The sequence below is a fragment of the Elaeis guineensis genome, chromosome 2 (assembly GCF_000442705.2).
Source record: "Elaeis guineensis isolate ETL-2024a chromosome 2, EG11, whole genome shotgun sequence".
Classification (NCBI taxonomy): domain Eukaryota; kingdom Viridiplantae; phylum Streptophyta; class Magnoliopsida; order Arecales; family Arecaceae; genus Elaeis; species Elaeis guineensis.
Window position 1 is genome coordinate 1,882,265 of NC_025994.2, and position 27,990 is coordinate 1,910,254.

Sequence of the window (27,990 nt, forward strand, 5' to 3'; positions counted from 1 at the left end):
TTTTGTTTCATATGCAGTCCTCTTAACTTGAAAAAATAATTTTAAAAAAATATGCATCCCTTGGCTCCTATAGTCGGAAAGCAAAAAAGGAATAAGAAAAAAGAAGCTTGACATGACTCTATTAGATAAAATATAGTGAGATGCTGCAAAGCAAAATAACTAGCCAAGTGCCCTCGTCTCCATGTTGGCCATTAGCTCCAACCAACCAGCAATTGCCGGAGAAAAGGAAAGCATTTCTGGCCATCAAGTAGGAATTGTTAGTGGTTGAAAGCCCCCTGATTTGATCTCCAATCCAGATTGACCTGAGCACCAGTGAGTGGGAAAAGATAACTGAGTGCTCATTTCCACTAGAAACAGTAGATACTATTGGTCAGCATTTGGGCCAGTTCCTTCTAGAGCATCACCGTATACAAGCAAAGAAGAATTGTCCCAACATTGGCATTCCAGAAAGCTCCTTAACATGACCTGCAAGTAGCAAGGAAGATGCTCTAAGTGCAAAGCTACTGCCACTAGGAAGAAGCTTCTTTGTGGAAGAAATCTCGAATCATCGCCTCATTCAATGGACTTCAAAGAAATGTGGTCCACCACTTTGTAGATTCAAATAACCTGTCGGCAAATTCCTAGAAATACAAAACGTTGTAGACACCACATCAAATCACAGTCATTGCCGACCCTCTGTTTGTCTTCCACTAGTCCATTATACAGATGATGCGAGCCAACATCGCAACAACATTTAGAAAATTTATCAGCTAAAGAGAGAAATCATGCTTTCCTCTCCACATGAAGAACTATTACAAGTTCTAGGAAAGACTGAAAGATCCAATATCCAGCTTTTGCCATGTTCAATACGTGCTATCGCACTCATGTGGTTGGTCTATTGTTTTAATTTTCCACAGAATCCTATAGAGATGAATGAGAGACAACTTGGGAACTTGAGTAGTTCCTTACCTTTTAGGGTCTGGCAGAACACAGTCTGTCTCAGAAGGCCATATTCCAATCTCTGAGCAACCATCCTCAGTAGCGCAGGCCCTAAACATTCCCGTCGTGTTAAAAGGCATGATCACTTCTCCATTGGCAGAAACAGCAACCAGGCCAACATTGCCCTTTGGAACATTATTGACAACATAGGCTGCAGCCTCCTTCAGCGAAAGCCCTTTATACTCCATCAATGCAGCTACATCCCTGGCAACGGTAGCTCGCATGATGGATTCACCTTTGCCTGTAGCAGAGACTGCACAGAAGGAATTTGCAAATGTTCCTGCACCTATGATGGGAGTGTCTCCTATTCTACCCACCATCTTGTTCACCAATCCACCTGTGGATGTTGCTGCAGCTAAGTTTCCACTGCCATCAACGGCAACACATCCAACAGTCCCAATCTGGCTGTCACCTTTGCCACTAGATGCTTCTTCCTGAGGCTTCTCCTCTTTGACAGGCTGGGTATAATCAATCTGCAAAGTGCATTTACTCAAATCATCACTTCTAGAATCAGTAAATAATTTAATAATGTTTTTCATCAGGCATGTGGTGACAGAGTGCTATTGCTTCTGGGAAAACTCCAAAAAAGCAACAGAATTGTTCCATCATAGCCATTTGAAGACCCACTTGTCGTACATGTGATGCCTTAAACAAACTAGGTGAACGACCCTAGTCACCTATGGTATAATTTTCAATATTAAGAAAATTTGTGAGTTCCAAATGGTAATCAAATAGGACAACCATTATGGTCTGAGTAGAGAAGCCTAAGGGCTGCAGTCCACAGAAAATCAAACCAAATGCACTACATGGATAGGCTGTCATAAGACAACTCATTAAAATTGAGTATCACGTGCGCACACAAAAAAAAAAAAAGACACCAGCAAATGTTCACTATACTTCTTTTCAGTCTTTTAATACTATCCAAGAGTGCATCATGCATTGATATCTAGAAGGTGGACATTAAGCCATCAAAAACATCTTTGGATGGAAGGAAATGGCAGAGGTGCAGGAGTCCATTTCCTTGGATTTGACTTCAGCACAGCCCCTGCCGAAGTTAAAAGGAAACTTTCTCACTTTCCCTGAACCAAAAACAGATGGAACTGTTGAGTTCTGCTGGAAACCAGAGCACAAGGGTGCCACTTCCACCCAGCCAAACACACTCTAAGAACTATACAATGAGCTAGGACGTACAAAAAATCAGATTGAAAAGTGAAATTTCCTTGGTACATGTTTATTTGAAATGATGGAGGGGAAAAAATGCTTCCTAGGAATACAAGGCAAAGTTATTCAACATACTGAGTCCATAGTGCAAGTAATGTCCAGATGCAAAGCTGATGAAGAGGGAAGGACAAATCAAGTGACATTGCCTATGATATTTTATGAGTGTTTTACAAATGTAAAGTTGTGAAGGCTCAAATATTGTGTGTAGTCTGCAATAGGACTAGGTAAACACAACAAATGTGCGGTAAAAGAAAAAGAATACACAGCATAACTTGGAACAAACTATGAAGAATACCTGCACACGGTTGGCTTCTTTTGCTTGCTTAAGTCTCTCAACATTTTCAGGAGTGATGAAATGATTTGCATCTACAGTTGCTACACCCTGCAAACTTAACATATCCGGTCAGATAATTGGGCAAATACACATCCACAACCACTTTATCAAGCAGAAGTAAAATATATCAGGGTCCAACTAAGAAACTAAGAGATTACTCATCACATGACATGAGATTAAACTCTGGAATACAGCCATGGTGCATTTGCAACATCCAAAGAGGGGAAATAATTGCAATAAAAACAGGAACAGATGATCATGCTCTATACTGACACAATCCATACAAGAAATCTTACCGAGGAATTTGAGATGGTTTTTTCATTTCTAGTCAAGACAAACTTTATAAAGTGCAAAACAGGATATGTTGTATCATGAGCATAACAAATAGTGCCCTTTTCCTTTATGAGAAAAACTCCTAGCTTGTTACACCACTCAGCAGACTGAATCAAGAATAGATTCACATATAGACTATATTCCACAAGCCAGATGCCAGAAGTGCTAGAATATTCAGATCTGGATATTCGGTGCAGAAGTGAGCCAATTCTAGATTGCATGTGAGATCCACAATCATAACTCCTACTACTAGGCTACAAGATAATTTCAATGCTATTTAGTTCTCTTTATAATGTACAGCACATAACTTCTTTAGTGTTGTGCCGACAAAAAAATAACTTCTTTAGTGCATATCTTTAAAATTTCTAACTCCATTATTTACAAGTGGTGCCTGCACAATTTGTAAACAATCTTAAAGCATGTCATCTCTTTAGTAATTTGTCTGCCTACTGAGTAGTTTATGGAATGTTGTTGGGTTACAGTTAATATAAGAAACATTTCACTGCTTTGGTAATTTTGTACTCCTGCAGTGCTCGCTCAATGCATTTGCCAATAAGGTGGACATGTGTAAGGTATAAATACAACTATTAAGGAAAATTTTATATTGAGTATTCCAACATCACCAATCACTCAAAACTAACACTAGAAATTTGTCTTGGACCTTTTCTGTTGCAGAAGTTGGAGGGGGTGGGGGGGTGGGGAGAGGAAAGGAGGGAGGGTGAAGGGCAGGAGGGAGAGAAGGAGAGAAAAACTTGGATGTTTGAGAGCTTGTAGAAACTACAGAAGGAGAAATTACCTCCTTAGTCATATCAATTAGTTCTTCCTCTGAATCTTCTCCTATTCAGGGATAAATCCCCAACCATCAGTTAAGGCCTTTCAAAGTCTTCACTTTATCTTTTACAACCAACTCTCAGCACAAATCCAAGCTCTTAATTAACTTATGTTGCATGTGATCATACCGTCTTGGTTCTTCATACATTCATCCTCCATGATGGTCAATTTTAGCTTCTTGTTACATATTCATATCTTGCTTTGTCGTTCCCAGTATCACCAAATACTCATCCAGATGTTACTCTATCTTGTTAAGTTCAGTATCAATCATTTAACAGAAGTACATATTAAAAGCACATCACTACACCATCAGTCTGCTAAAATTTGAGTAAAACAGAGTCAAACTGTTGATAAACGACATTCAGATTTGCCTTGTGAAGTTCTTAAACTGTGAGCCACCTTTGCAACATTAATATAGCCTCATTTTCTTTTGTGAGAATATGGCATAACTTTGTAAACCAACAATTCATCTAGGTTACTTTGTGTAGACATTTAGTTTCATAACCCTAAAATATAATTCCACAAGCACTAATGTTGCAAAATTTGTCTTGCAAGGGGATAGTAACAACTTCGAAGAAGAGTTTCTGCTAGGCAGATGGAACCACTAAACATGACAAAAACCGGTGGGGGAAAGGATTGGACTCATGGGGGTAATGGACCTCATTTTCTCATGTATAAAATTTAACCTCGTCCAATCCGTTTAGTCCAACAATCTCATTTAATACTTGTCTTTCACTGTAGATATGGGAGTAATATGGTTAAAGGCAATATGATGTTAAATAAAGGGCGAAAGGGTTGAGACAAAAGGAAATCTTAAGTTTAAATGTATTGTGCAGGTGGAATTAAGGATGGGGTGTTCAAGTGGAGTAGGCTAATAGGAATGTTTCGTCAGTTTGGAGAAATAAAGCAGGGTGTCAAGTTTGAAAATGAAATGATGTCATATTCAATTTAGTAGGTACATGTCCTACCTATGGAGGCAACTCATGAAAGATAGGCAAATCAGAAGTTTAGGGCAAAGATTAAGGACCCAGCCTTTTTGATGGTGTTGTACTTGATCATGAAAATACCAGGTCCTAGGATATTCTTGGGACCTTAGGTCCCTCCACAGCAGGTCATCTTAGCCCATCCTTGCTGGGATGGACCAAGACAGACCAAGACGGCTGCCTCTCAACATATGGGATGGCTAGCATTTGAGCACCAACTTTTTGATTTATTTTTAATTTTTCTTTTTTTTTCTCCTTATTATTCTTACCAATGGCCATAGCAACCAGGCCTTAGATTGGGAATGGCCCTAGTACTAGGAGTTTGGTTTAACGACCAACTTAATATGGGAGACATATAAAGGTCACCAACCGATTCATGGTGTTCAATTGCCGTAAAATTTGCATTTGCATGACATCAATGATTGTTTGGAGGTGAATGGCTATGAAGTTGCTTCAAGCCCATAATATGTAGATTTCTCAAGGATGATAATCCAATAAGCTTGCCTCATCATTAAAGCCACATCTTAATTTTGAGAACAGTGATATGAGATGTTAGAAAGTAAAACACCCAGCCTTTTACAAGTCCATATAATATTTCCTAGTAGATGGATAGCACTTGATGACAAAAGGAAAGTCTAGGAAGACCAAGTTTTCTTTAGGATTTGGCTTTTGCTCTTGCTTTTGGATCCCACATTGACATAAGCTTTTCTCTCCTAGACCTTTCCCCTAGGAATATGAACACCATTTTGTTGTGCACATTCATTCTAGCTAGCTTGTTGTGCAGTCATGCAGATTGATACCAGCTGAAAATGCAAGATGAACTTGTTTCACTTCTAGATAGGGAGATACGTATTGACTACAGTTCTCAGGGATAAAGCTGGTCACATTTTAGTATTCTGTACTATCCTAAAATTCTGCTTTCTCATTACCACCTTGGCATGGGAATCCTTTTCTTTTGCTTAAAACTTTCTCCGCTCCCATTACACAGAAAGAATGAAAGTATCATGAATCCTGCCTCTGAGATCAGTGCTACATGCATATCACACTTGGCAAGCAATTTCATGGAAAAATATGCAAGTCTATTATGAAACCTGCAATTGATACATCAATAAAATATAGAATCCTTCTCTTTTGCTTAAAACTTTCTCCACTCCCATTACACAGAAAGGATGAAAGTACCATGAATCCTGCCTCTGAGATCAGTGCTACATGCATATCACAATTGGCAAGCAATTTCATGGAAAAATATGCAAGTCTATTATGAAACCTGCAATTGATACATCAATAAACTATAGTCCACTTAACTTTTTTTAAATATAATCAATTTAAATTGCTTTAATACTAGTGCACAGACATGTTTTAAGCAAATAAACATAATTTTTAACTAACCTACAGAGAGCTAGGATCATGAATTAGCCTAGATATCTAAGTTCATTGAAGTATATTTATCAATTTCACATATTGAATAATCAGTCATAAAATTGACATTACACAATTATTTTACACAGCAACAATACAAATAAAGTCAAGATTCATTGTCACGCCCCCGACCCGAGATTTTGAATCGAGGGTCATGGCAACCGCCGCATACTCATAGAAAACTCTTCCCATAAGCATGCAAGGCATCTTATCATACTATCCTAAAACAACAGCGGAATAATTAGTCAACAATTAAAATCTAAAATATAATGACCTAAATTTTTTTTTCTTTAATATCTCAATAAATTCAACAACAATTCAAAGGCTTTGCATCAAATTCAATAAGCCTTTCAACCTAAAATAAAAATACGAAGATTCTGCTTCTGATCACTCTTCTATTCATATCTTGTATCATCTTAATTTCTCAACATCTGTAAAAACAGTAAAATAAGAGGTAATGAGCTAGACAGCCCAGTAAGCAACGATCACTTCTCAACATATTTCATCAGGCATATAAGTAAATAATCATTTATAGAAAATAAGTATATAGAGTTCATCAATTCGAAATCAATTTCAATTATGCAATATAATTCATGCCAAATTCATTTCTTTTTCGAAATTTCAAGTTTCTTTCAAGATTTCAATTTCTTTTGTTCTTCAATTTCTTTTCGTCAACCATGAGCTATGACCACATTTTCCCTGTGGCAGGGTCATAATACCGCGTATCTGCTTGCGGTAGGCTGCGAATCATCTGGCAGCCATGTCCTTTGGAACCGCTGGTCTCGCTGGCGGTTTGTCGCTGGTCTCTCTGGCGACATGTCGCTGGTCTCGCTGGCGACATAAACCCTCAGGACAATCAATTGCCAACGTATATGCCCCCAATGGCGGAGTCCTTTACATAGTCAGGTTGTCAATTCATAATGTTTCTTATATCATAATTCTTCATAAATCATATTTTATATTCTAATTTCGATAATAAAACATATAATCATGTAATATCGAAATCAATCAATATAATGCATCACGAAATCAATATGTTCAATCATGCTTCATCATAACATTTCAAATAAGATATTTTCATAGCAAAATACTATTCATCCAATTCATGCATCGTTTCACAAATCATGTCAGAAAAATACATTATAATTTGTCGATAAATCTAGAAAAAGTGAAACATTACTTACCTCGAACGCACTCCAATAAATCCACATAATTCTATAAATTTTCTTCCAAAAAATTCTGTTCGTAGATCATATCGCAATATTTCATGATCAAACATCCACAATCCTATATAGAATCAATTTCAATAATTAGAAAGAATACGAATACCATATTTCAACGGTTTAGATTGGGTCCGATTATCTAATTTTATCTAATCAAAATCTAATTAGGACCTAAATGATCCAAAGTTTGACTATCAGATCAAATCGGATTTGAAGTGATAGGACCGAGGTTTCTTCATCGATTTCATAAAATCAAGTAGAGAGAGACAATCAGAGGAGAGAGAATTCATGAGGTATAATTCGAATTGATCAAGTGACACAATCCAACATTACGATTGGTCCAATATCTCAATTGGTGAAATCAATCATGATCAAATCAAGTCATGGCTAGATCGAAATCATGGATAATCAAATCTAAAGATTCATGGTCTGATTAAGGTGGGTGCCAGTACGCTGTCTGACAATCATGGATCAGGATTCTTCATTAGAATCAGATCAGGACTATTGAAAGAATTTTCTCATTGATAAATCGATCAAGAGAGAAAAATCGATCGAGAGAGAAAAATGACTTTAGAGAGAGAAAATTCTAGAGAGAGAAAATTTTTAGAGAGAGAAAACTCATCTTGGATTCTTCAGGCAATATGATTCAACAAATTCGATCGATCAGATCAAATCATGCTAAGATTATCATGTGGATAATTCAATAAGATCATGAGAAATAAAATCTAAAAATACTTGATCTGATCAAAGTGGATGTCGGTGTACCGTCCGACGATCACGGATCAAAAATCCATCACGAGGATCATTTAAATTCATCATCATTCTTCTCAAAATTCTAAAAATCTTAGGAGAGAGAAATAATCTAGAGAGAGGATTCTAGAGAGAGAAAGTAGAGAGAGAAAATCCAATTCTAGAGAGAGAAAATACTAGTTCAGGCTGAAAAGAGAGGGAAGAGAGAGAAACTCTCTTTCTTATATTTTATTATTTATAAATTAATTTATTTTATTTTTTCTTTTCTTTCTCTTTTTTTTTCCTTCACGGAAGAGAGAGGAGAGAAAATCCTATTTATTATTATTATATTATTATTATTATTATATTATTTTTCTTCTTCTTTTTCCCTTTTTTCTTTTTCTTTTTCTTTTTTTCTTTTCTTTTTCTTTTTCTTTTCCTTCTTTTTCTTTTCTTTTTCTTTTCTTTTCCTTCTTCTTTTCTTTTTCTTTTTCTTTTCCTTCTTCTTCTTCTTCTTCTTTTCTTCTTCTCCTATGGACTTGTTTTGGGCTGAAACAGGGGACCGTGAGGTCCCCTCGTTGGGTGGTCGGCCGGCGGCACAGCCGGCGTGGGACGACCATCGGCAGGAGAGGAGACGTTCCGGCGGCAAGGGGCGGCCAAACCGGTGGTCGACGGTGACCACCGACGATAGAAAAACGATAAAAAGGAAGATTCTTTCGCAACAAAATCCGACGACTCCGATCGCCGGCGAGCGTGCACATCGGCACGGAAAGGAAGGGGGAGGAGAGAGGAAGGGGAGGAGGCTTACCTCCGTCGCCGGCGAGGCTTTTCCGGCGAGAAATTGGATGGCACAGTGACGGGTCTCTATGAGGAATTTCCGACGATTGCCGCCGTTTTGCCCCGGGATTTCTCGATGAGAGGAGAGAGGAGGGTTCTCCTCCTTAAATAGAGCCGGAGGGAACTCGTCTCCGACTCCGATTGGGAGCCGGCGAGAGGAGGAAGAAGACTCCCGAGGGAGTCTTCTCCCCTGTTTTTCTATTTTTTTTTTTTTGTTCGTTTGGATTCTTACATGGGTTGGGCCGTCACATTCTTCCCCTCTAAAAGAAATTTCGTCCTCGAAATTTTCCCTGCTTGAGTCTTCGTATTTCTTTACTTGAATCTCATCCTCAAATATTTTAAAATTCTAATTCTTGATACAAATTTATTCTTAAATCATTTCATAAGGAAAAAGTTAATACATTAATATCGATCTGAAACGGAACCATTCATTTTCTTATTTATCAAGATCACCATCTCAAAGATTTTCAATATTTCAAGATTTCGAAATTATGATCTTATTTCCTGTAAAAATAAATTATGTTCAATACCTCATGACTCAAATTAAAATCAAATCTCTCTCTTGTGAATAGAAAAAGGTCAATGTCTTTATTCTTGCATAAGAACTTCATTCATCATCATTCATTCATTTATTTATTTATTTCAAAATATTAACCCCTCTTAATTTTAACCCATCATAAGATAGGAAAACATACTTCTATGAATCATATGATGACATCCCAATCAATCAAAATTCAAAAATATTTTCTCTTATTCGTACTTTCAAAGGTTGAAGATTTATCATCTCATTCTCGAACTTTTTGATATTTTAAATTCTCGATACAACTTAATCATTAAGTCATTTCATAAAGATCAGTATCACCGTTGTTGATTGAATCAATATCACTATTTTCTAGTCATCGAAATTTTCTTACTCAAATCCTCAAACTCTTAAATATTCTAATTCTTGAAGCAAATTTTATCATTAAGTCATTTCATAATAAAAATCAATAACTCAAAAATTGATCTAAATCAAAACTATATTTTTCTTATAATCAAAATTAATGTCTCTATTCTAAGTAAGTATATCAATTTTCTTTATCTAAACATTAACAACTCTTAATTAATCGATTCATTATCAAATTATGATAACTCCAATCTATCTTTTGTAGAACAATCGTCAATATCAATAGATAACCTCAATCTTTTTCATTCAGTCTGAGAAATAATAATGATCAAATTTCATTATACCCTAGAGATAAATATTTGAGTATAATAATCTAAGATCGAAATCATCATTCGATAAACAATCTCAAATTTTTTCTAATAAATAGAGAATTATAAAATTTAATTCTAGGATAAAAAAAATTATCTCTAAATATTCTAAATCTAAAATCAAAAATCAAAGGTCCACTCATCCTAGAATTAGGATGCTAATTATTTTTGTAGCATAGTAGATGGAAGCTCTACTTTTAAAAATCACATTAGGATATCTAAAATAATTCAAAATTTTAAAATATTATTCTTTCTAATATCAATAAATTTCTTGTATCAAATCATATCATTTATCATAATTCTTTGACTCAAAGAATCAACATTCTTGACTTACTCAAAGTAATCCAGATTACCATGCTTCCGCTGCGCACTCTGATCTAACAATCAAAATTTCTTAGGTTCACCAAAAAAGTTTGATCAAATTATTTCTTTATCTGAAAATTTCAAATTTCAATTGAAATCAAAGATTAACTTTCGATTCTCATTCATACCTTTACTGGTGTACAATAATCTTGATTAACCCTTGAGTCCAATATCATATTTAAACCATCATATAGATTTACTATAATCAATATGAATCAAATCTCAATTCTCATATCAATTCAATTCGATAATTTTCAAACCAAAAATCTTTATAAGTCAAATCAACGAGAAAATTCTTCGATGCTCCATCAAATTTGGACATAATCTGAATATATATGAATTTCAAATCATTATTATTGTTATTTTTTTTTTCTAAAATTTCTATCATCAGAATCTTCAATATCTATCCAATATCCTTTCATAATAATCATACAAGCTTCAAAAAATTTAAATCTCCATTTAATAGTAGATTCAATTAGGGACTTCATTAACAAAAGCAAAAGAACTCCATATCAATTCCTAAATCCAAAATTTCTAAATTGTAAATTCACATGGATCCCTTAATCTGAAATATAAATCAGATCTTTTATCTTAATCTAAAGATATCAATTTTTCATTAACAACCTCAATAATAATATCAGAAAATCTCTTGATCAACTTAGATACGAAATCTTTAAATTGAAATTTCATACACATCATATAGTCTCCAAAAGACATAATAAGATCCATTATCTAGATCTAAGGATGATGATTAAAGATTCTAGTACGATGAATATTCTACAACCTCAAAATCAATTTCATCAATAAAAAAATAGGCTTCTTTGCAATATCTCCAAATACGCCTTCATCCTAATATGCCACTTTATATATGATCCACATATCAAGTTCACTTTCGATAAATATTCCAATCAAGCACCATAAAAAAAAAATTTTCTTAGCCCATTCTGGAACAACATTTTATCGTCAAATCTTTATCTTGCCAATAATAGTCAACTTCTCAACTAGAAGTAATATCATAGTATTATTTTCACATCGAATTTGAACTTACGATTCATTTGAATAACCAATGATCAAATTAATAACCACAATGCATAATAAAATTTTATGTCAATCTTTTTGTGATTACTTTCGATCAAGATCTAACTAATCATATCATGATCTATAGATTATCCATCATATTTCAAACTCCATATGTCATAATCTCTTGCGATCCTTTTATACATAATCTCAATATTTAATCAAAAATTTTAAATATTTCTCCCACTACAATCATCAAAGATCTACACTGTAATGTCCCTGGTGTCTATCCACTTACACCCATTCTATATCTAATTCTATGTTTCATAATTCATCCACTTATGCTCTGATACCACTATAATTGTCACGCCCCCGACTCGAGATTTTGAATCGAGGGTCATGGCAACCGCCGCATACTCATAGAAAACTCTTCCCATAAGCATGCAAGGCATCTTATCATACTATCCTAAAACAACAGCGGAATAATTAGTCAACAATTAAAATCTAAAATATAATGACCTAAATTTTTTTTTTCTTTAATATCTCAATAAATTCAACAACAATTCAAAGGCTTTGCATCAAATTCAATAAGCCTTTCAACCTAAAATAAAAGTACGAAGATTCTGCTTCTGATCACTCTTCTATTCATATCTTGTATCATCTTAATTCCTCAACATCTGTAAAAACAGTAAAATAAGAGGTAATGAGCTAGACAGCCCAGTAAGCAACGATCACTTCTCAACAGATTTCATCAGGCATATAAGTAAATAATCATTTATAAAAAATAAGTATATAGAGTTCATCAATTCAAAATCAATTTCAATTATACAATATAATTCATGTCAAATTCATTTCTTTTTCGAAATTTCAAGTTTCTTTCAAGATTTCAATTTCTTTTGTTCTTCAATTTCTTTTCGTCAACCATGAGCTATGACCACATTTTCCCTGTGGCAGGGTCATAATACCGCGTATCTGCTTGTGGTAGGCTGCGAATCATCTGGCAGCCATGTCCTTTGGAACCGCTGGTCTCGCTGGCAGTTTGTCGCTGGTCTCTCTGACGACATGTCGCTGGTCTCGCTGGCGACATAAACCCTCAGGACAATCGATTACCAACGTATATGCCCCCATTGGCGGGGTCCTTTACATAGTCAGGTTGTCAATTCATAATGTTTCTTATATCATAATTCTTCATAAATCATATTTCATATTCTAATTTCGATAATAAAACATATAATCATGTAATATCGAAATCAATCAATATAATGCATCACGAAATCAATATGTTCAATCATGCTTCATCGTAACATTTCAAATAAGATATTTTCATAGCAAAATACTATTCATCCAATTCATGCATCGTTTCACAAATCATGTCAGAAAAATACATTATAATTTGCCGATAAATCTAGAAAAAATGAAACATTACTTACCTCGAACGCACTCCAATAAATCCACATAATTCTATAAATTTTCTTTCAAAAAATTCTGTTCGTAGATCATATCGCAATATTTCATGATCAAACATCCACAATCCTATACAGAATCAATTTCAATAATTAGAAAGAATACGAATACCATATTTCAACGGTTTAGATTGGGTCCGATCATCTAATTTTATCTAATCAAAATCTAATTAGGACCTAAATGATCCAAAGTTTGACTATCAGATCAAATCGGATTCGAAGTGATAGGACCGAGGTTTCTTTATCGATTTCATAAAATCAAGTAGAAAAAGACAATCAGAGGAGAGAGAATTCATGAGGTATAATTCGAATTGATCAAGTGACACAATCCAACATTACGATTGGTCCAATATCTCAATTGGTGAAATCAATCATGATCAAATCAAGTCATGGCTAGATCGAAATCATGGATAATCAAATCTAAAGATTCATGGTCTGATTAAGGTGGGTGCCAGTACACTGTCTGACAATCATGGATCAGGATTCTTCATTAGAATCAGATCAGGACTATTGAAAGAATTTTCTCATTGATAAATCGATCAAGAGAGAGAAATCGATCGAGAGAGAAAAATGACTTTAGAGAGAGAAAATTCTAGAGAGAGAAAATTTTTAGAGAGAGAAAACTCATCTTGGATTCTTCAGGCAATATGATTCAACAAATTCGATCGATCAGATCAAATCATGCTAAGATTATCATGTGGATAATTCAATAAGATCATGAGAAATAAAATCTAAAAATACTTGATCTGATCAATGTGGATGTCGGTGTACCGTCCGACGATCACGGATCAAAAATTCATCACGAGGATCATTTAAATTCATCATCATTCTTCTCAAAATTCTAAAAATCTTAGGAGAGAGAAATAATCTAGAGAGAGGATTCTAGAGAGAGAAAGTAGAGAGAGAAAGTCCAATTCTAGAGAGAGAAAATACTAGTTCAGGCTGAAAAGAGAGGGAAGAGAGAGAAACTCTCTTTCTTATATTTTATTATTTATAAATTAATTTATTTTATTTTTTTCTTTCTTCTTTTCTTTCTTTCTCTTTTTTTTTCCTTCACGGAAGAGAGAGGAGAGAAAATCCTATTTATTATTATTATTATATTATTATTATTATATTATTTTTCTTCTTCTTTTTCCCTTTTTCCCTTTTTTCTTTTTCTTTTTCTTTTTTTCTTTTCTTTTTCTTTTCCTTCTTTTTCTTTTCTTTTTCTTTTCTTTTCCTTCTTCTTTTCTTTTTCTTTTTCTTTTCCTTCTTCTTCTTTTCTTCTTCTCCCGTGGACTTGTTTTGGGCTGAAACAGGGGACTGTGAGGTCCCCTCGTTGGGTGGTCGGCCGGCGGCGCAGCCGGCGTGGGACGACCATCGGCAGGAGAGGAGACGTTCCGGCGGCAAGGGGCGGCCAAACCGGTGGTCGACGGTGACCACCGGCGATAGAAAAACGATAAAAAGGAAGATTCTTCCGCAACAAAATCCGACGACTCCGGTCGCCGGCGAGCGTGCACATCAGCACGGAAAGGAAGGGGGAGGAGAGAGGAAGGGGAGGAGGCTTACCTCCGTCGCAGGCGAGGCTTTTCCGGCGAGAAATTGGACGGCACAGTGACGGGTCTCTATGAGGAATTTCCGGCGATTGCCGCCGTTTTGCCCCGGGATTTCTCGATGAGAGGAGAGAGGAGGGTTCTCCTCCTTAAATAGAGCCGGAGGGAACTCGTCTCCGACTCCGATTGGGAGCCGGCGAGAGGAGGAAGAAGACTCCCTTTGGGAGTCTTCTCCCCTGTTTTTCTATTTTTTTTTTTTTGTTCGTTTGGATTCTTACATGGGTTAGGCCGTCACATTCATGATAAAGCCTATAAAGCTTACATGGAAAAATGTAACTACATTTGCACATTAACAACGTAAACTAAGCAGAATATGGATAATATTGGTACTTTGGAAACTTATTTTCTGATACTATTGTTTGAAGTTTATATACTAGAAGATATCATGAGTTTGAACCATTGGTTCAATATTAGTGACAAATTTTATTTCATCATCATACCAATGTATTGATTAGGTGTTGAAATGTTTATTAACATATATAAAAAGAAAATCAGTAAGTCCCTAAAGTACCAAATAAGGCATTAGAATGGGCAAATAAATATTCAAAACATGAAAGCAGGATCAAGCCTATAAGAGTGCACATTGCCTTGTCTTGATGCATTCAAAGCAATACACACTGAGAAGCACGGTTGGCTGAACCGATCCAAACCAGGTAGTTCAGACCACACCAAGCTGTCCCAGGCAAGAGCTGAGACAGCTTGGGCAGTTGGGTCAATTCAGCCTTTTAACACCTCCCAAGCCCCCTGTTCAGCCTTTCAAAGGCTCCTGATGCCCTTGTTCCACCTTTCAGAGGCCGTCGAGACACCGTCGTGCATCCCAAGCCCCCAATCCCCCACCCCCGCTTTCTATGGTTGTTGCTTATCATGCACCACTTTGCTTATCATGTGTCCATCCCATGGTGAAGGACCCCATGCCCCCAGTCTCGCTCTTTCTGGACCTTCTCCAAAACCCTTTTTAATTGGGCTTCAATAAGTTGGAGGGTTTGAACCCCTTCCATGCTTTCTGCCATCTCCATTACAAAGAAAAGGCGGAGGAGGCTGAGATCGAGTAGCAAGAAGAATATGAGATGCTCCTCCCTCCCTCTTTCTCTCTCTTTCTTCCTCTCCTCCCTCCCTCCCTCTTTCTCTCACTCTTTCTTCCTCTCCTCCTTCCTTTCCTTATTTTGATATATATTGGAACGGCACAATACGGACCGATGTGAGCCTCAGTACCAATTCAGCAAACCTTGCTCAGAAGCTTAGTATAGAGATATGCACCCATGCCATGTTATTCATAATCAGCTTGCATGATCAATACAATATGGTATGGATGGACATCTTGAGTCTTTCTAATTACCTACCTACTCACATTCACACATACATGCATGCATGCACATGTGTATATAATACAGATAGATTCACAGTGAAATGGAAAGGAAAAGATAAAAATTCTAGAAGGAGATAAAAATAGGGTTGTCCTTCAATATCAATCAGGGAATCATTTGAGTGCGCACACCCACCAAAATACAATTCCATGTATCCTTTGCCTTGGTTTGACAAAATTTTGGATCTGTGAAAGCAAGAATTTCCACAACTATTCCTCTACAGTGTTCACAACCTAACCATATACGTATACTAATAAGATGATAACACTAAAATGAGTAATTAACATTAGTTTAACTTCTCAAACAATTAGCATTAGTTTAAATATAAATTATGTAAAAGAAACATATTACAGATCACATTTAGTTATACAATGACTATGCAAACTGAGACAGCTAGAGCATAAAACAAGTGGTTTACTAATACAATTGAGTATAAGAAAAGAAACTCTGATGACAGAATAAGAATTGAGTATACGAAAAGATAGTCTGATGACAGAATAGGAACCCCACAACTAATATGAGATAATGAACAGTCAAGGTATTCCTTCTACTATCTGAATTTTCACAATGAATGACAAGAAGAAAGGTATCCAGATAGCACTAACTTGTTCCCTGGCAAATGCCTCAGCACCATCAAAAGCTAGATAGATATGCGGAGTTTTCTCCATCACAAGTCGTGCAAGAGATATGGCATTAACAACAGTAGATAGACCTGAGACAGCTCCACATTTCTTGGTGTTACCATCCATGATACAAGCCTCCATTTCAACAGTACCACTAGTGGTCAAAACAGAACCTCTGCCAGCATTAAAGTGGGGACAGTTTTCCAGTTCACGAACCTGCAGAATTCATTCAAATTTGAAGAAGCCATTTGAGGGGAAAAATAAGCATGAGAACAGAATATATTCTAAAATGTTTCTGGGCATAATCAGCAGGAACTTGCAGTCATGTTAGACAGAATGCTAGCAATTCTCAATCTAGCGTGGCAGTAAATGTGGCCCAATTTATAAAACCACTACCAGCCTGTTTGAATAATCCTGTGCAATTTAATAGGATTCACAAGGACACAGACCAATCAAGGCCCATTTCATAGTATTCACAGAAATTTTTTCAAAGTGGGCTGGCCTGAATCCTATAGAAAGAAAAAAAAGATCTCACCAGGTCTTTTGTTTCCACCCTATAGGAATGGACTAGAAGAGGTCAAGTTGACATGGGCTGGGCCAAGCCTCATATTCTATAATATTAGATGTGTGGGGTATAAAATAACCCCAGTCGAAGTTCGTAAAAGGCCGACCCTTCCAGGGCTCTTCCGGCTTCCGACCTTGTGTGGCGTCTTTCTGAACTCCCCCGGCCGTCTGAGCTTCCACAATGCCATTCGGACTTTTCTAATAATGAGCTCCCCCATTCATCTACCGGACTGCTCCAAATGCTCTCTAGCTCCATTATCAACCGACTTTCTACAGTGATCGGCTACCCTCTGAATCTCTTCCAGACTTCTTCCTGCCACGAATGACTTTACTCCGAACTTCTTCCGGACTTCGTCAATGTCCGAGCTTCTCCAACAGCAGACTTCTATAGTAACCAGACTCCATCCAAGTTTCTACGGCGGTCGACCGCCTTCCAGATTTCATCCGAGCTTCTACAAGAGCCGGATCCCAGCCGAACTTCTACAGCGAACGGATTCCAGACGAATTTCTACAACGGACGGGCTCCACCAGCCGGATCTCTACTCCGGACTTCTATTGCAAGCGGACTTCATCCGAGCTTCTACAACAAGAAGTCTTCATTCGAGCTTCCACGGCAACCGGTCTTCATCCGAACTTCTACAATAAGCGGCCTTCTTTCAGACTCCTACAAGAGCCGGACTCCGTCCGAACTTCTACAACAGAATTGAATCCCGGACTCCTCCAACGTTCGACCTTCTCCAGTGTCCTCAAGACTCCTCCAGCGGACGAACCTCCACAGCGCCATCCGAACTCCACTGTCGGACGACCCTCTGCCGGATTCCTCATGAAATCGGACCTCTCCAGCGGACAATCTTCAGACGAGCTTCCACATCAGGCAAATCCAAGACGGACTTCTCTAACAATCGGACTCCTACCGGACTTCACCAACAGAAAGTCTCTGTCCGAGCTTCTACAGCAGATGACTTCCGTCTGCAGCATCAGTGCCCAAGACACCCGAGAACAGTGGACTCGTCAGCAACCTCGGAAACATCCGAGCCTCTCTTAGATTACTGAGGCAGAGAGCCAGTTCGCTCCCTCAGACGTCCCAGCCGAGTTTCAGCCGTCCAGCCCGAACTCTCCGGCAAGTCGTGACAACGGACACCACTCCACTCTCTGTAACAGATTCTACGTGACCCCATCACTCTCTAGCAAGTCGCGACAATGGACACCACTCCACTCTCCATAACAAACTCCATGTGGTCCTGAACGGTCCCCTGACGCCACTACTCTCCGTAACAAACTCTGCATGGCCCCGAACGGCCCACTACCAGGCAGTTACAGACGTCGCTGTCAATTAGTTACGCTCTCCGTCTATAAAAAGGACCCTCAGATACATTCTTCCCTAAGCTCTAAACTCTATCTCGAAACTCTGCTAAAATTCTATTTGAGTGCTCCATTTCTGTTGAGGCAGAGTACTGACTTGAGCATCGGAGGGTCTTGCCGGAGCACCCCCAACTCCGGTTTAGACTTCCCTTGCAGGTCCCGACGGCGGACGCGATCTCCTCGACTTCAACTTCTCCGACGTCAGCGAAATTCTGCACCAACAGAATTGGCGCTAGAGGAAGGATCCTGTGTCTTCGCAAGACTCTTGTTCTTAAAGGAGTATTCAACGGGACTATCTCCAGTCATCTTCTTCAACATCTTCTTCTTCTTCTCCTGCCAGATCTCCACCTGATGCCTCCCCGAAAGGCATCCACCAGGTGATCCACGGCCTCCGCGGCCAGATCCCAACGAGATCCGCAAGCTCCGGCCTCTTCTCCAGTTTTCTAGGCTCCTCCTCCAGCAACGGCAGTTGGCATGGAGCAGTTCGACTTGCTGGTTCAGCAGGTCAGGAGCCTCACCGAAGCAGTGCAGGCCATGCAGCAGCAGCCGCAGCAGCCGCAGCAGCTGCAGGCATCCGTGCAGCTGGAAAGAGCATCGCCGGAGTTCCAGAATCTGGCGACCGGGCAGGCCACTTGGGCCAATCGCCCTGTCTTCCCCGAAAAGGGGAAGCAGAAGGCGGAGAGCCTTCCGTCCGATCACGATTCCACCCCCAAAGGGTCCCTACCTCCGTTCTACCAGAAGACCCTCAAGACTCGCAGTCGAGAGGACCTCTTGGATCAAAGATTCCAGGAGATGAACCGGCAGATCGAAGAGCTCCGTCATGCTCCCACTGCTTACGGTGAGGACATCTGTACTGAACCTCCTTTCTCTCAAATGATTATGCAGGAACCAATCCCGCCAAACTTCAAGCTCCCCCAATTCGAGAGCTACGACGGGACCTCGGATCCGGTTGACCACCTGGAGGCCTTCCGAACAATGATGCTGCTCCATGGTGTGCCAGACGCCATCCTGTGCCGAGCTTTCCCATCCATCTTGAAGAGAGCAGCAAAAAATTGGTACTCGGCACTGAAGCCGGGTACTATCTTCTCCTTTGATCAGATGAGCCACCAGTTCGTTGCTCATTTCGTCAGCAGCCGACGTCCCCGAAGAGGTTTGGAGTCCCTAATCAACATCAAGCAAAAGGAGAGAGAATCCATTCGAACTTACGTCAACCGTTTTAACGCCGCCGCATTGGAGGTCTGAAATTTGGACCAATCAGTTGCAATGGCCGTCCTGAAGAGCGGTCTTCAAAAGAACGATCTTCTGTTTTTCCTGAAAAAGAAGTATCCCAGGGACTTCGCTGATTTGCTAGCTCGGGCCGAAGGATATGTCCGAGCAGAGGAAGCCTTCAAGATGAAAGACGAGGAGGCCACGAAGGAGTGGCGGGCGGGTGACTTCAGCAAGCCCGCAGCTGAAAAAGGATCGAGTGAAGCTCGGCCACGTTCTCGAACTCCCTCCGAACACAAGCGTGTCCGAAATCCCCTCCGAGCTCGTAGGCAGAGGAGCCCGGACCGCAGGGTTCGACGGAGCTCTGCCTCAGAAAGATTCCACAGCTACGCCTCCCTCAATGCTCCAAAAGCTCAAGTGCTGATGGAGGTCAGGGAGCAGCTGCCAAGACCGGAAAGGATGCGCACACACCCCGGGAAGCACAACCCTAACAAGTTTTGCCTCTATCATCGTGACCACGGCCACGACACGGAGGAGTGTATTCAGCTCCGAGATGAGATCGAGGAGCTCATCAGATGAGGTCGGCTCGACAGATTCATTCGACGCCGGCCTGAAGGTAGGAAAGATCGACCGAGGGCCCTGCCACAACCGGAGCCGCCAAGGAGGGAGGAACAGCTTGAAGATCGGCCTCCAATCGGGATTATCAACACCATCTCTGGTGGATCCCGACAGGGAGCAGACCTTCCGCGACTATGGGATTCGAAAAATCTACGAATGTATTACCAATAACTTTGCCTTAAATAAAAGTTTCTTTCATATTCGCATATCTTTTCTTTTGGCATGAGCTTGTAACGACAGGGAGTAGCTCCTTCAGACAATCGAAACTAAATGTGTCAGGAACAAGAGGAGGACCTCGTCCCGATACAAACGAAGGTCCGGTTATTTAAAGACCGGATGGGGGGAGAGGCTCTTGCAACGGCCCTTATGCGCCCCCACAGCCATGTTAGGAACAGGAGGAGAACCTCGTCCTAACATGAACAAAGTCGAAGGCCCGGTTATTTAGAAACCGAATGGAGGGAGAGGCCCTTCCAACGGTTCTTATGCGCCCCCACAGCCATGTTAGGAACAGGAGGAGAACCTCGTCCTAACATGAGCAAAGTCGAAGGTCCAATTATTTAGAGACCGGATGGGGGGAGAGGCCCTTGCAACGGCCCTTATGCGCCCCCACAGCCATGTTAGAAACAAGAGGAGAACCTCATCCTAACATGAGCAAAGTCGAAGGCCCGGTTATTTAGAGACCGGATGGGGGAAAAGACCCTTGCAACGGCCCTTATACGCCCCCACAGCCATATTAGGAACAGGAGGAGAACCTCGTCCTAACATGAGCAAAGTCGAAGGCTCGATTATTTAGAGACCGAATGGGGGGAGAGGCTCTTGCAACGGCCCTTACGTGCCCCCACAGCCCTGTTAGGGACAGGAGAAAAACCTCGTCCTAACATGAGCTGAAGTTGTGTCAGGAACAGGAGGAGAACCTCGTCCTGACACAAATGAAGACCTGGTCGTTCAAGACCGGATGAGGGAGAAAGTCTCCTCAACGGCTCCTCTACACCCCTACAATCCCGTTAAGAGCAGAGGGAAAACCCTCACTCGAACACAAAAAAAAGGAAGAAGAGAAAAAGAGAAGGCGACGAGCTACGTCAGTGATAAGAAAAAAATAAACTACATCAAAGACACAAGGAACCTCGTCTCAACGAGGAAGAAGACTCTTGTCAAAAACCCTCAGTCTCTAAGAGGAAACCCAACACTGGCAGGAAAAAATCAACTTCCTCAAGGTAACGAGAAGTTCGGACCCCCAAGCTCGAGCACCGGGAGGAAGCATCAAACTTGGGTGGCCTCGAAAAGACCTTCGGTCATGAACAAAAAGGACAAATCAACACGGCGACGATCAGGAACCTTCAAACAACGTCGACATCGAACAAGACAAAAGACAAAAGAAGCTCGGTAAACAACAACTCAAAGCAAGAATAGACAAGGTAATGAGAAAATTCTTTTTCATTTCATTAGTAAAGTGTGCATTACAAAACCTATGAAGGCCAAAAAAAAAATAACAAGAAAAAAAAGAATACAAAATTAGAGGTTTCAGACCTCTGGGGCAGAAGTGGGGGAGCTCGGCGCCCTCGGAAGGTCGGCCACGGCAGCCGCGGCAGTCGAGGAAGTCTCGGCTGGAGGAAGAACGGCAGCAGCTTCAGAAGACCCGGCTTCGTCATCGGACGCCTCATCCAGGAAGCCGAGGTCCAGCTCAAAAAACTTTCCGACCACCTTCTCTTGGTAGAGCTCAAAGCCCTTGATGAAGGCGGCTTGGCCGAACTCGACCTTCAGATCCCTCATCTCGAAGGAGGTTTTGAACTCCTCCACTGCTCGGACCATTGCCTCCGAGACCAGGATCGGGATCTGCGCCTTCAACTCGGATACCTCGGCCTCTGCTTTCTTTCTTTCCTCCTCCAAGGTGGCCCTCAAGTCTGTCGAGGTCTGCCCCTCCTTCTGCAGCGCCTCTTGGAGACTCGCGACTTCGGCAATCTTCTCCTTGAGGTGGACGGCCTCGGCCAGACGACCTTCCTCCGCCTGGGCGGCCTCCTTCCTAGCATTGTTCATCGCCTCGATGTTGGCGATGAGCTGGTGTCCAATCTACAAGAGTGGCCAGGGAGTCAATATAAAAGCTGAGGAATAAGCTAAGTAAAGAGGCGAGAAGAAGAAAGGAGTAAATTGACCTACCTCGAGAAAGGACCCCAGAGAGTCCCAGACCTGCTGCTCAGGATCGGCGTGAACGATCCTGTGGACGACCTCGGGCAGGATGCACCCGTCGACCAATCTCTTTATTAGATCTCTATTGTTGAAGAAATTTTCCCCCGGATCTTCTTCGGAGCCATCGGCCCCCTCGATGGCAGCCCTGCTGCTGTGGCTCTTGCGGGCCAACATTTTCTTTCTCCTTCTCTATTCGGTCCCCGGTGCCTCCTCGAGCCGGGCCTCTGGAGCGGGAACCTCGACCGTGGGGCTCCTTGAAGAGGCCCGAGGGACTGCGAGCTCGACGTCGGAGAGAGTGTCGACGGCAATGGCCGCCTGGGCAGGCACGGCCGAGCTGGTCTCTTCTGCCCTTGCCCTCTTCGCCACCCCCGAGGATGCTGCACCTTTCCTTTTGTAGGTCTTGAGACCCTGGGCTACCATTCGAGCTGCGTCAGCGTCCATATCTGTAGTGAATGAGGATCGACACAGCTTAACAAAAGAACAAGAAGAAAGGGGAAGCAAAAAAAAAAAAAAAAAATACCGACAGGATTGAGAGGGCTTAGGCCGACGTTAAACAAGAGTTATTCCTTCAGAAGGTTGGAGAGAAGAGAAGCTGGATAAGCCTCGAGTTTATTGGAGGCTTCAAGGTCATCCTGTCCTAAACTAGAAGCCCGACGGATGAAATCCCTCAGGGAGCCCCAAAGGGGCAATTCCAGCTCCAAGGTCAGGCATCGGACGTAGAAGTACCTCTCCTTCCAATTGTGGATAGAAGAGGGGGCGCCTTTCAACAACCCCTTTCTACCGAACTAGGAAAAAAAATACCATCAGTCCTTTGCCGAGGGATGACGCTTGAAGGTATAGAAATTCCTAAACAAAGAAAGGGTTGGCCGAACTTCAGCTAAACTACAGAGGGAAAGAAATCCTATCAGAAATCTAAAGGAGTTCGGCGGTACAGAAACTAAAGAAATGTTTAAAAAACGAAAGAGAGCAATAACAAAAGGTGGAAGCGGAAGTCGAAGTCCGGCGCGGAAAGCTTCTTAGTATAAACAGAAGTAGCTAGGAGGAGGGACGCTAGCCCGGTCAGTTGGCCCGAGAAGCTCAAACTCGTACTGCGGAGGAACCCCGTACTGAATCCTGATCAGCGAGAGTTCGTCCGAAGTCAGAGTGCTAGGAATGGTGTCTGGTACAAAGACCGGACGAGGTTCATCTACAGAACTAGGGTTTTGTGGGATTGGAACGGACAAACTCCTAGAACTGTTACAGGAAGAAGTGTTGGAGAACATTTTGAATCAAGAGAAAACCCTAAAAAATCTCGAAAAAGTTGGGAAAAATAAGAAACAAAGCGCTCGCGGAGAAACCGAACGGACGTAACGCGAAGGATAAAAAACGGAAGAAAAACAAGAAAGAGAGGGGTACCAGAACTAACCTAAACTGGTTCGAAGGATGCAGGAGGGCAGCAAGAGTGATGGGGATCGACCCGAAAAGCGCCTAAAACTGGGAGGGACACGCTGGAGAAGAGCGAAACTCTCAGGAAGGAGGGACCGAAGAAACTCTCAGACAAAGTGAAACCCCTGAAGGAGGGAGGCGGATTTAAATAGGCGATGAGGTCTGACGCAATAATGATCGCAGATCTCCTCTGGCCGATCTACAACCGCCACGTATCCCACTCATCATGACAGGTGGCTGAAGGTGGCTGACAACTGACAGAATCATTATTGCGCCATACCTAGAGCAACGCTCCAGCGAAAATTCCGAAAAAATCTTTTCGAATCGCTTCGATTTGAAAAGGCTCCAGCATCAATGCGCCAAACGCCAAAATATCTGAAAACAACCGAGTATGAAAATCGAGGGAGGCAACTTCGGCTGTGAAAATTTTTCTGTACTTCATTCGGAATTCGAACTCGGAAGTAGGGGAACTGGTGTTGGGTATAAAATAACCCCAGCCGAAGTTCGTAAAAGACCGACCCTTCCAGGGCTCTTCCGGCTTCCGATCTTGTGTGGCGTCTTTCTGAACTCCCCCGGCCGTTTGAGCTTCCACAATACCATTCGAACTTCTCTAATAATGAGCTCCCCCATTCATCTACCGGACTGCTCCAAATGCTCTCTGGGCTCCATTATCAGCCGACTTTCTACAGTGATCAGCTACCCTCTGAATCTCTTCCAGACTTCTTCCTGCCACGAATGACTTTACTCCGAACTTCTTTCGAACTTTATCAATATCCGAGCTTCTCCAACAGTAGGATTTCTACAGTAACCAGACTCCATCCAAGTTTCTACGACGGTCGACCGCCTTCCGAATTTCATCAGAGCTTCTACAAGAGCCGGATCCCAGCCGAAGTTCTACAGCGGACGGATTCCAGACGAATTTTTACAACGGACGGGCTCCACCAGCCGATCTCTACTCCGAACTTCTATTGCAAGCGGACTTCATACGAGCTTCTACAACAAGAAGTCTTCATTCGAGCTTCCACGGCAATCGATCTTCGTCCGAGCTTCTATAATAAGCGGCCTCCTTTCAGACTCTTACAAGAGCCGGACTCCGTCTGAACTTCTACAACAGAATTGAATTTCGGACTTCTCCAACGTTCGACTTTTCCCAGTGTCCTCAAGACTCCTCCAGCGGACGAACCTCCACAGCGCCATCCGAACTCCACTGTCAGACGATCCTCTGTTGGATTCCTCATGAAACCGGACCTCTCCAGCGAACAATCTTCAGACGAGCTTCCACATCAGGCAAATCCCAGATGGACTTCTCTAATAATCAGACTCCTATCGAACTTCACCAACAGAAAGTTCCCGTCCGAGCTTCTACAGCAGATAACTTCCGTCTGCAGCATCAGCGCCCAAGGCACCCGAGAACAGTGGACTCGTCAGCAACCTCGGAAACATCCGAGCCTCTCTTAGATTACTGAGGCAGAGAGCCAGTCCGCTCCCTCAGACGTCCTAGCCGAGCTTCAGCCGTCCAGTCCGAACTCTCCGGCAAGTCGCGACAACGGACACCACTCCACTCTCTATAACAAATTTCACGTGATCCCACCACTCTCTGATAAGTCGCGACAACGGACACCACTCCACTCTCCATAACAAACTCCACGTGGCCCTGAACGGCTCCCTGACGCCGCTACTCTCCGTAACAAACTCCGTGTGGCCCCGAACGGCCCACTACCAGGCAGTTACAGACGTTGCTGTCAATCAGTTATGCTCTCTGTCTATAAAAGGGATCTCCAAATACGTTCTTCCCTAAGCTCTAAACTCTATCTTGAAACTCTGCTAAAATCCCATTTGAGTGCTCCATTTTTGTTGAGGCAGAGTACTGACTTGAGCATCGGAGGGTCTTACCGGAGCACCCCCAACTCCGGTTTAGACTTCCTTTGCAGGTCCCGACGGCGGACGCGATCTCCTCGACTCCAACTTCTCCGGCGTCGGCGGAATTCTGCACCAACAAGATGTAATTTATGCATATAGTTTAGAAGATATTGCTTGACAAGCCAGGCCCGATTCCTATAGGATTTTCAGCCCAATCCTACAGGAAATATCCAAACAGGTCCTAAGAGATTTCCCACACTCGTAGACTTCATTGACTAAGCAAGAATCGCATGAAGACTGAAGTTGAGAAGTCAACTTGAAAGATGCCAAGAACCAAAATAGAAGCATAGTATTTGATATCCCAGACAATCTCAGCAGTTCTTCAAAAAAAAAAAAAAGTATCGGTAGGCTTGCTCCCAGAACGAGAATGTTAAGTCCATACAACTGCTAGTGTATCAGAATGAAACACAGAGCTTATGAGGATGATGTAAACAGTTAATTGCTTCATCTTTTCCAGCTTATGAAACAAATAAAGATGAGCAATTATTTACAAAAAATGCCATATCCTTTAATATAAAATCACCATGATGAAGCATTCAGTTTTTCAGTCAGCATAATGAACACTTCTTTTCATAATTAAACAGATAAGGCATGTCTAATTATAAGTTATAAAAAGAATGGCAAAAGTGCTGCAGTCTAGGTTCAGCAAATAAACTGAGTGAAGTATCACAAGGAATTTCAAATGACATGGCATAAGATTAGCTCATGTTGGATGTATCTCAGCAGAAATTATATTACTGGTGCAGCATTTTTCTGTTGTGATTAAAGTTCAAATCTTTTGTTTAGCACCTCTTTCACAAGGAAAAGATATATTAACATCATTGGGTCTTCTACCAACATGATCTCATTATCGCACTTTTCAGTTTACCACACATCCACTTTAACATGTCCAAGTCTGCAACAATCGTTATTCTTCTCAATCGTTTACCTTGTTTACCATTTCTCCTAAACAGATATAACATCATAGAAACGTGTCCCCTAACAGTTTTTTGCATTCTTGTATTAGCCAGCCTTGTCCTCAATAAATAATGAATAGATTAGGATGGAAAAAGGATCAAATAAAAGAGATTCCTTGTGCTAGAAGAGGAATTCATTCCTTTATCTCCTTTCTTTTATTCTGATCCATCCATGATTGGGTCTGAATTAGGCAGTTCCAAGTAGTGAATGATCAGAAGAAAGATAGGTACAGAATTTAGGACTTTTAAAGAAGACTACTATTTGGCAATAAAGGGTCATATTAGAAACATATACCATAATATTTAAAAATGCATTTATTTACAATTTTCAAATTAGAAACTGGTACATTTTACACAATCACCTTTTATGTTTCTCCCGAGAAAAATGTAAGGAACAAAAAGAACCATATCAAGAAAACTACATAGCGTAGATATGAAATGATAGCCTTTCTTGTCGAACTTAGATTATTCAATCTTTCATCAAATTACAACAGTAAAATGCATTAAAATAGTACATCTTGACGCCCATCATAGCCAGGATCATTAAGCCTTCATCCAATGTAAAAATAAACAAACAAACAGTATCGCGGTTCGCAAACTTTCTGAACTGCACGGTTCCGAGGTCTAATTCTAAGCAACGTTAATTAGCATCCCACCTAGGTTCTTATATCGTAGAGGACAATCAGAATTCGCACAAGATCATTCGAAACGGAAACAGTGATTCGATAGAATAGGAAGCACAAACGAGGATACATTCAAAAGCGTCAACGAAGTCACGCATAGAGACGAATCCAGATAGCATGGATCGTACAGAAGTAAAACAGAGAGAAGATTTAGGTGGGGGTGGGGCAAAGAATGGTATCACGGGAGATAGATAGGGTTTTTGGTGGGTTACCACAAGCTCCACGACATCGAGCGGAGATCGGCTGGCTTTGAGGGCGGCGACCCCGACGGCGAGACAGTGGCGGAGGGCGGCCTCGCGCGGCGCCCGCCGTTCCGGAGGGAGTGAGTAAGGGATGTCGCCCGCCCCTCCGTGGAGAGCAATCGCCCATCCCATCTCCAAGCGCTCTCTCTCCCCACAGCGGCGCGGTCGCGATCTGCCCCGGAGGAGTGTCGTAGTTCTAGATTCTGGTAGGCGAGTGGGCATGGTTCGAGATTCCATGGCCGTAAACGAGCTGGCCCAGAACGAGC

The 27,990-nt window shown here is 41.2% G+C and overlaps 1 protein-coding gene across 3 annotated transcripts; it reads right to left on the reverse strand.

Moving 5' to 3' along the window:
• LOC105033206 (isoaspartyl peptidase/L-asparaginase 1) lies at positions 1-27,990 on the reverse strand. 3 transcript variants are annotated; one of them, XM_010907895.4, is made up of 5 exons: positions 27,695-27,990; positions 16,547-16,780; positions 2,495-2,581; positions 949-1,451; positions 1-465 (listed from the first exon to the last, which is right to left on the reverse strand). In XM_010907895.4, the coding sequence occupies exons 1-5, from the start codon at positions 27,959-27,961 to the stop codon at positions 456-458; spliced, it is 1,101 nt and encodes a 366-aa protein (XP_010906197.2). In that variant the 5' UTR covers positions 27,962-27,990; the 3' UTR covers positions 1-455. The 3 variants fall into 3 exon arrangements, with proteins under 3 accessions (XP_010906197.2, XP_029117089.1, XP_073107522.1); XM_029261256.2 differs by having other exon boundaries at positions 1-620; XM_073251421.1 differs by lacking the exon at positions 16,547-16,780 and having other exon boundaries at positions 1-620.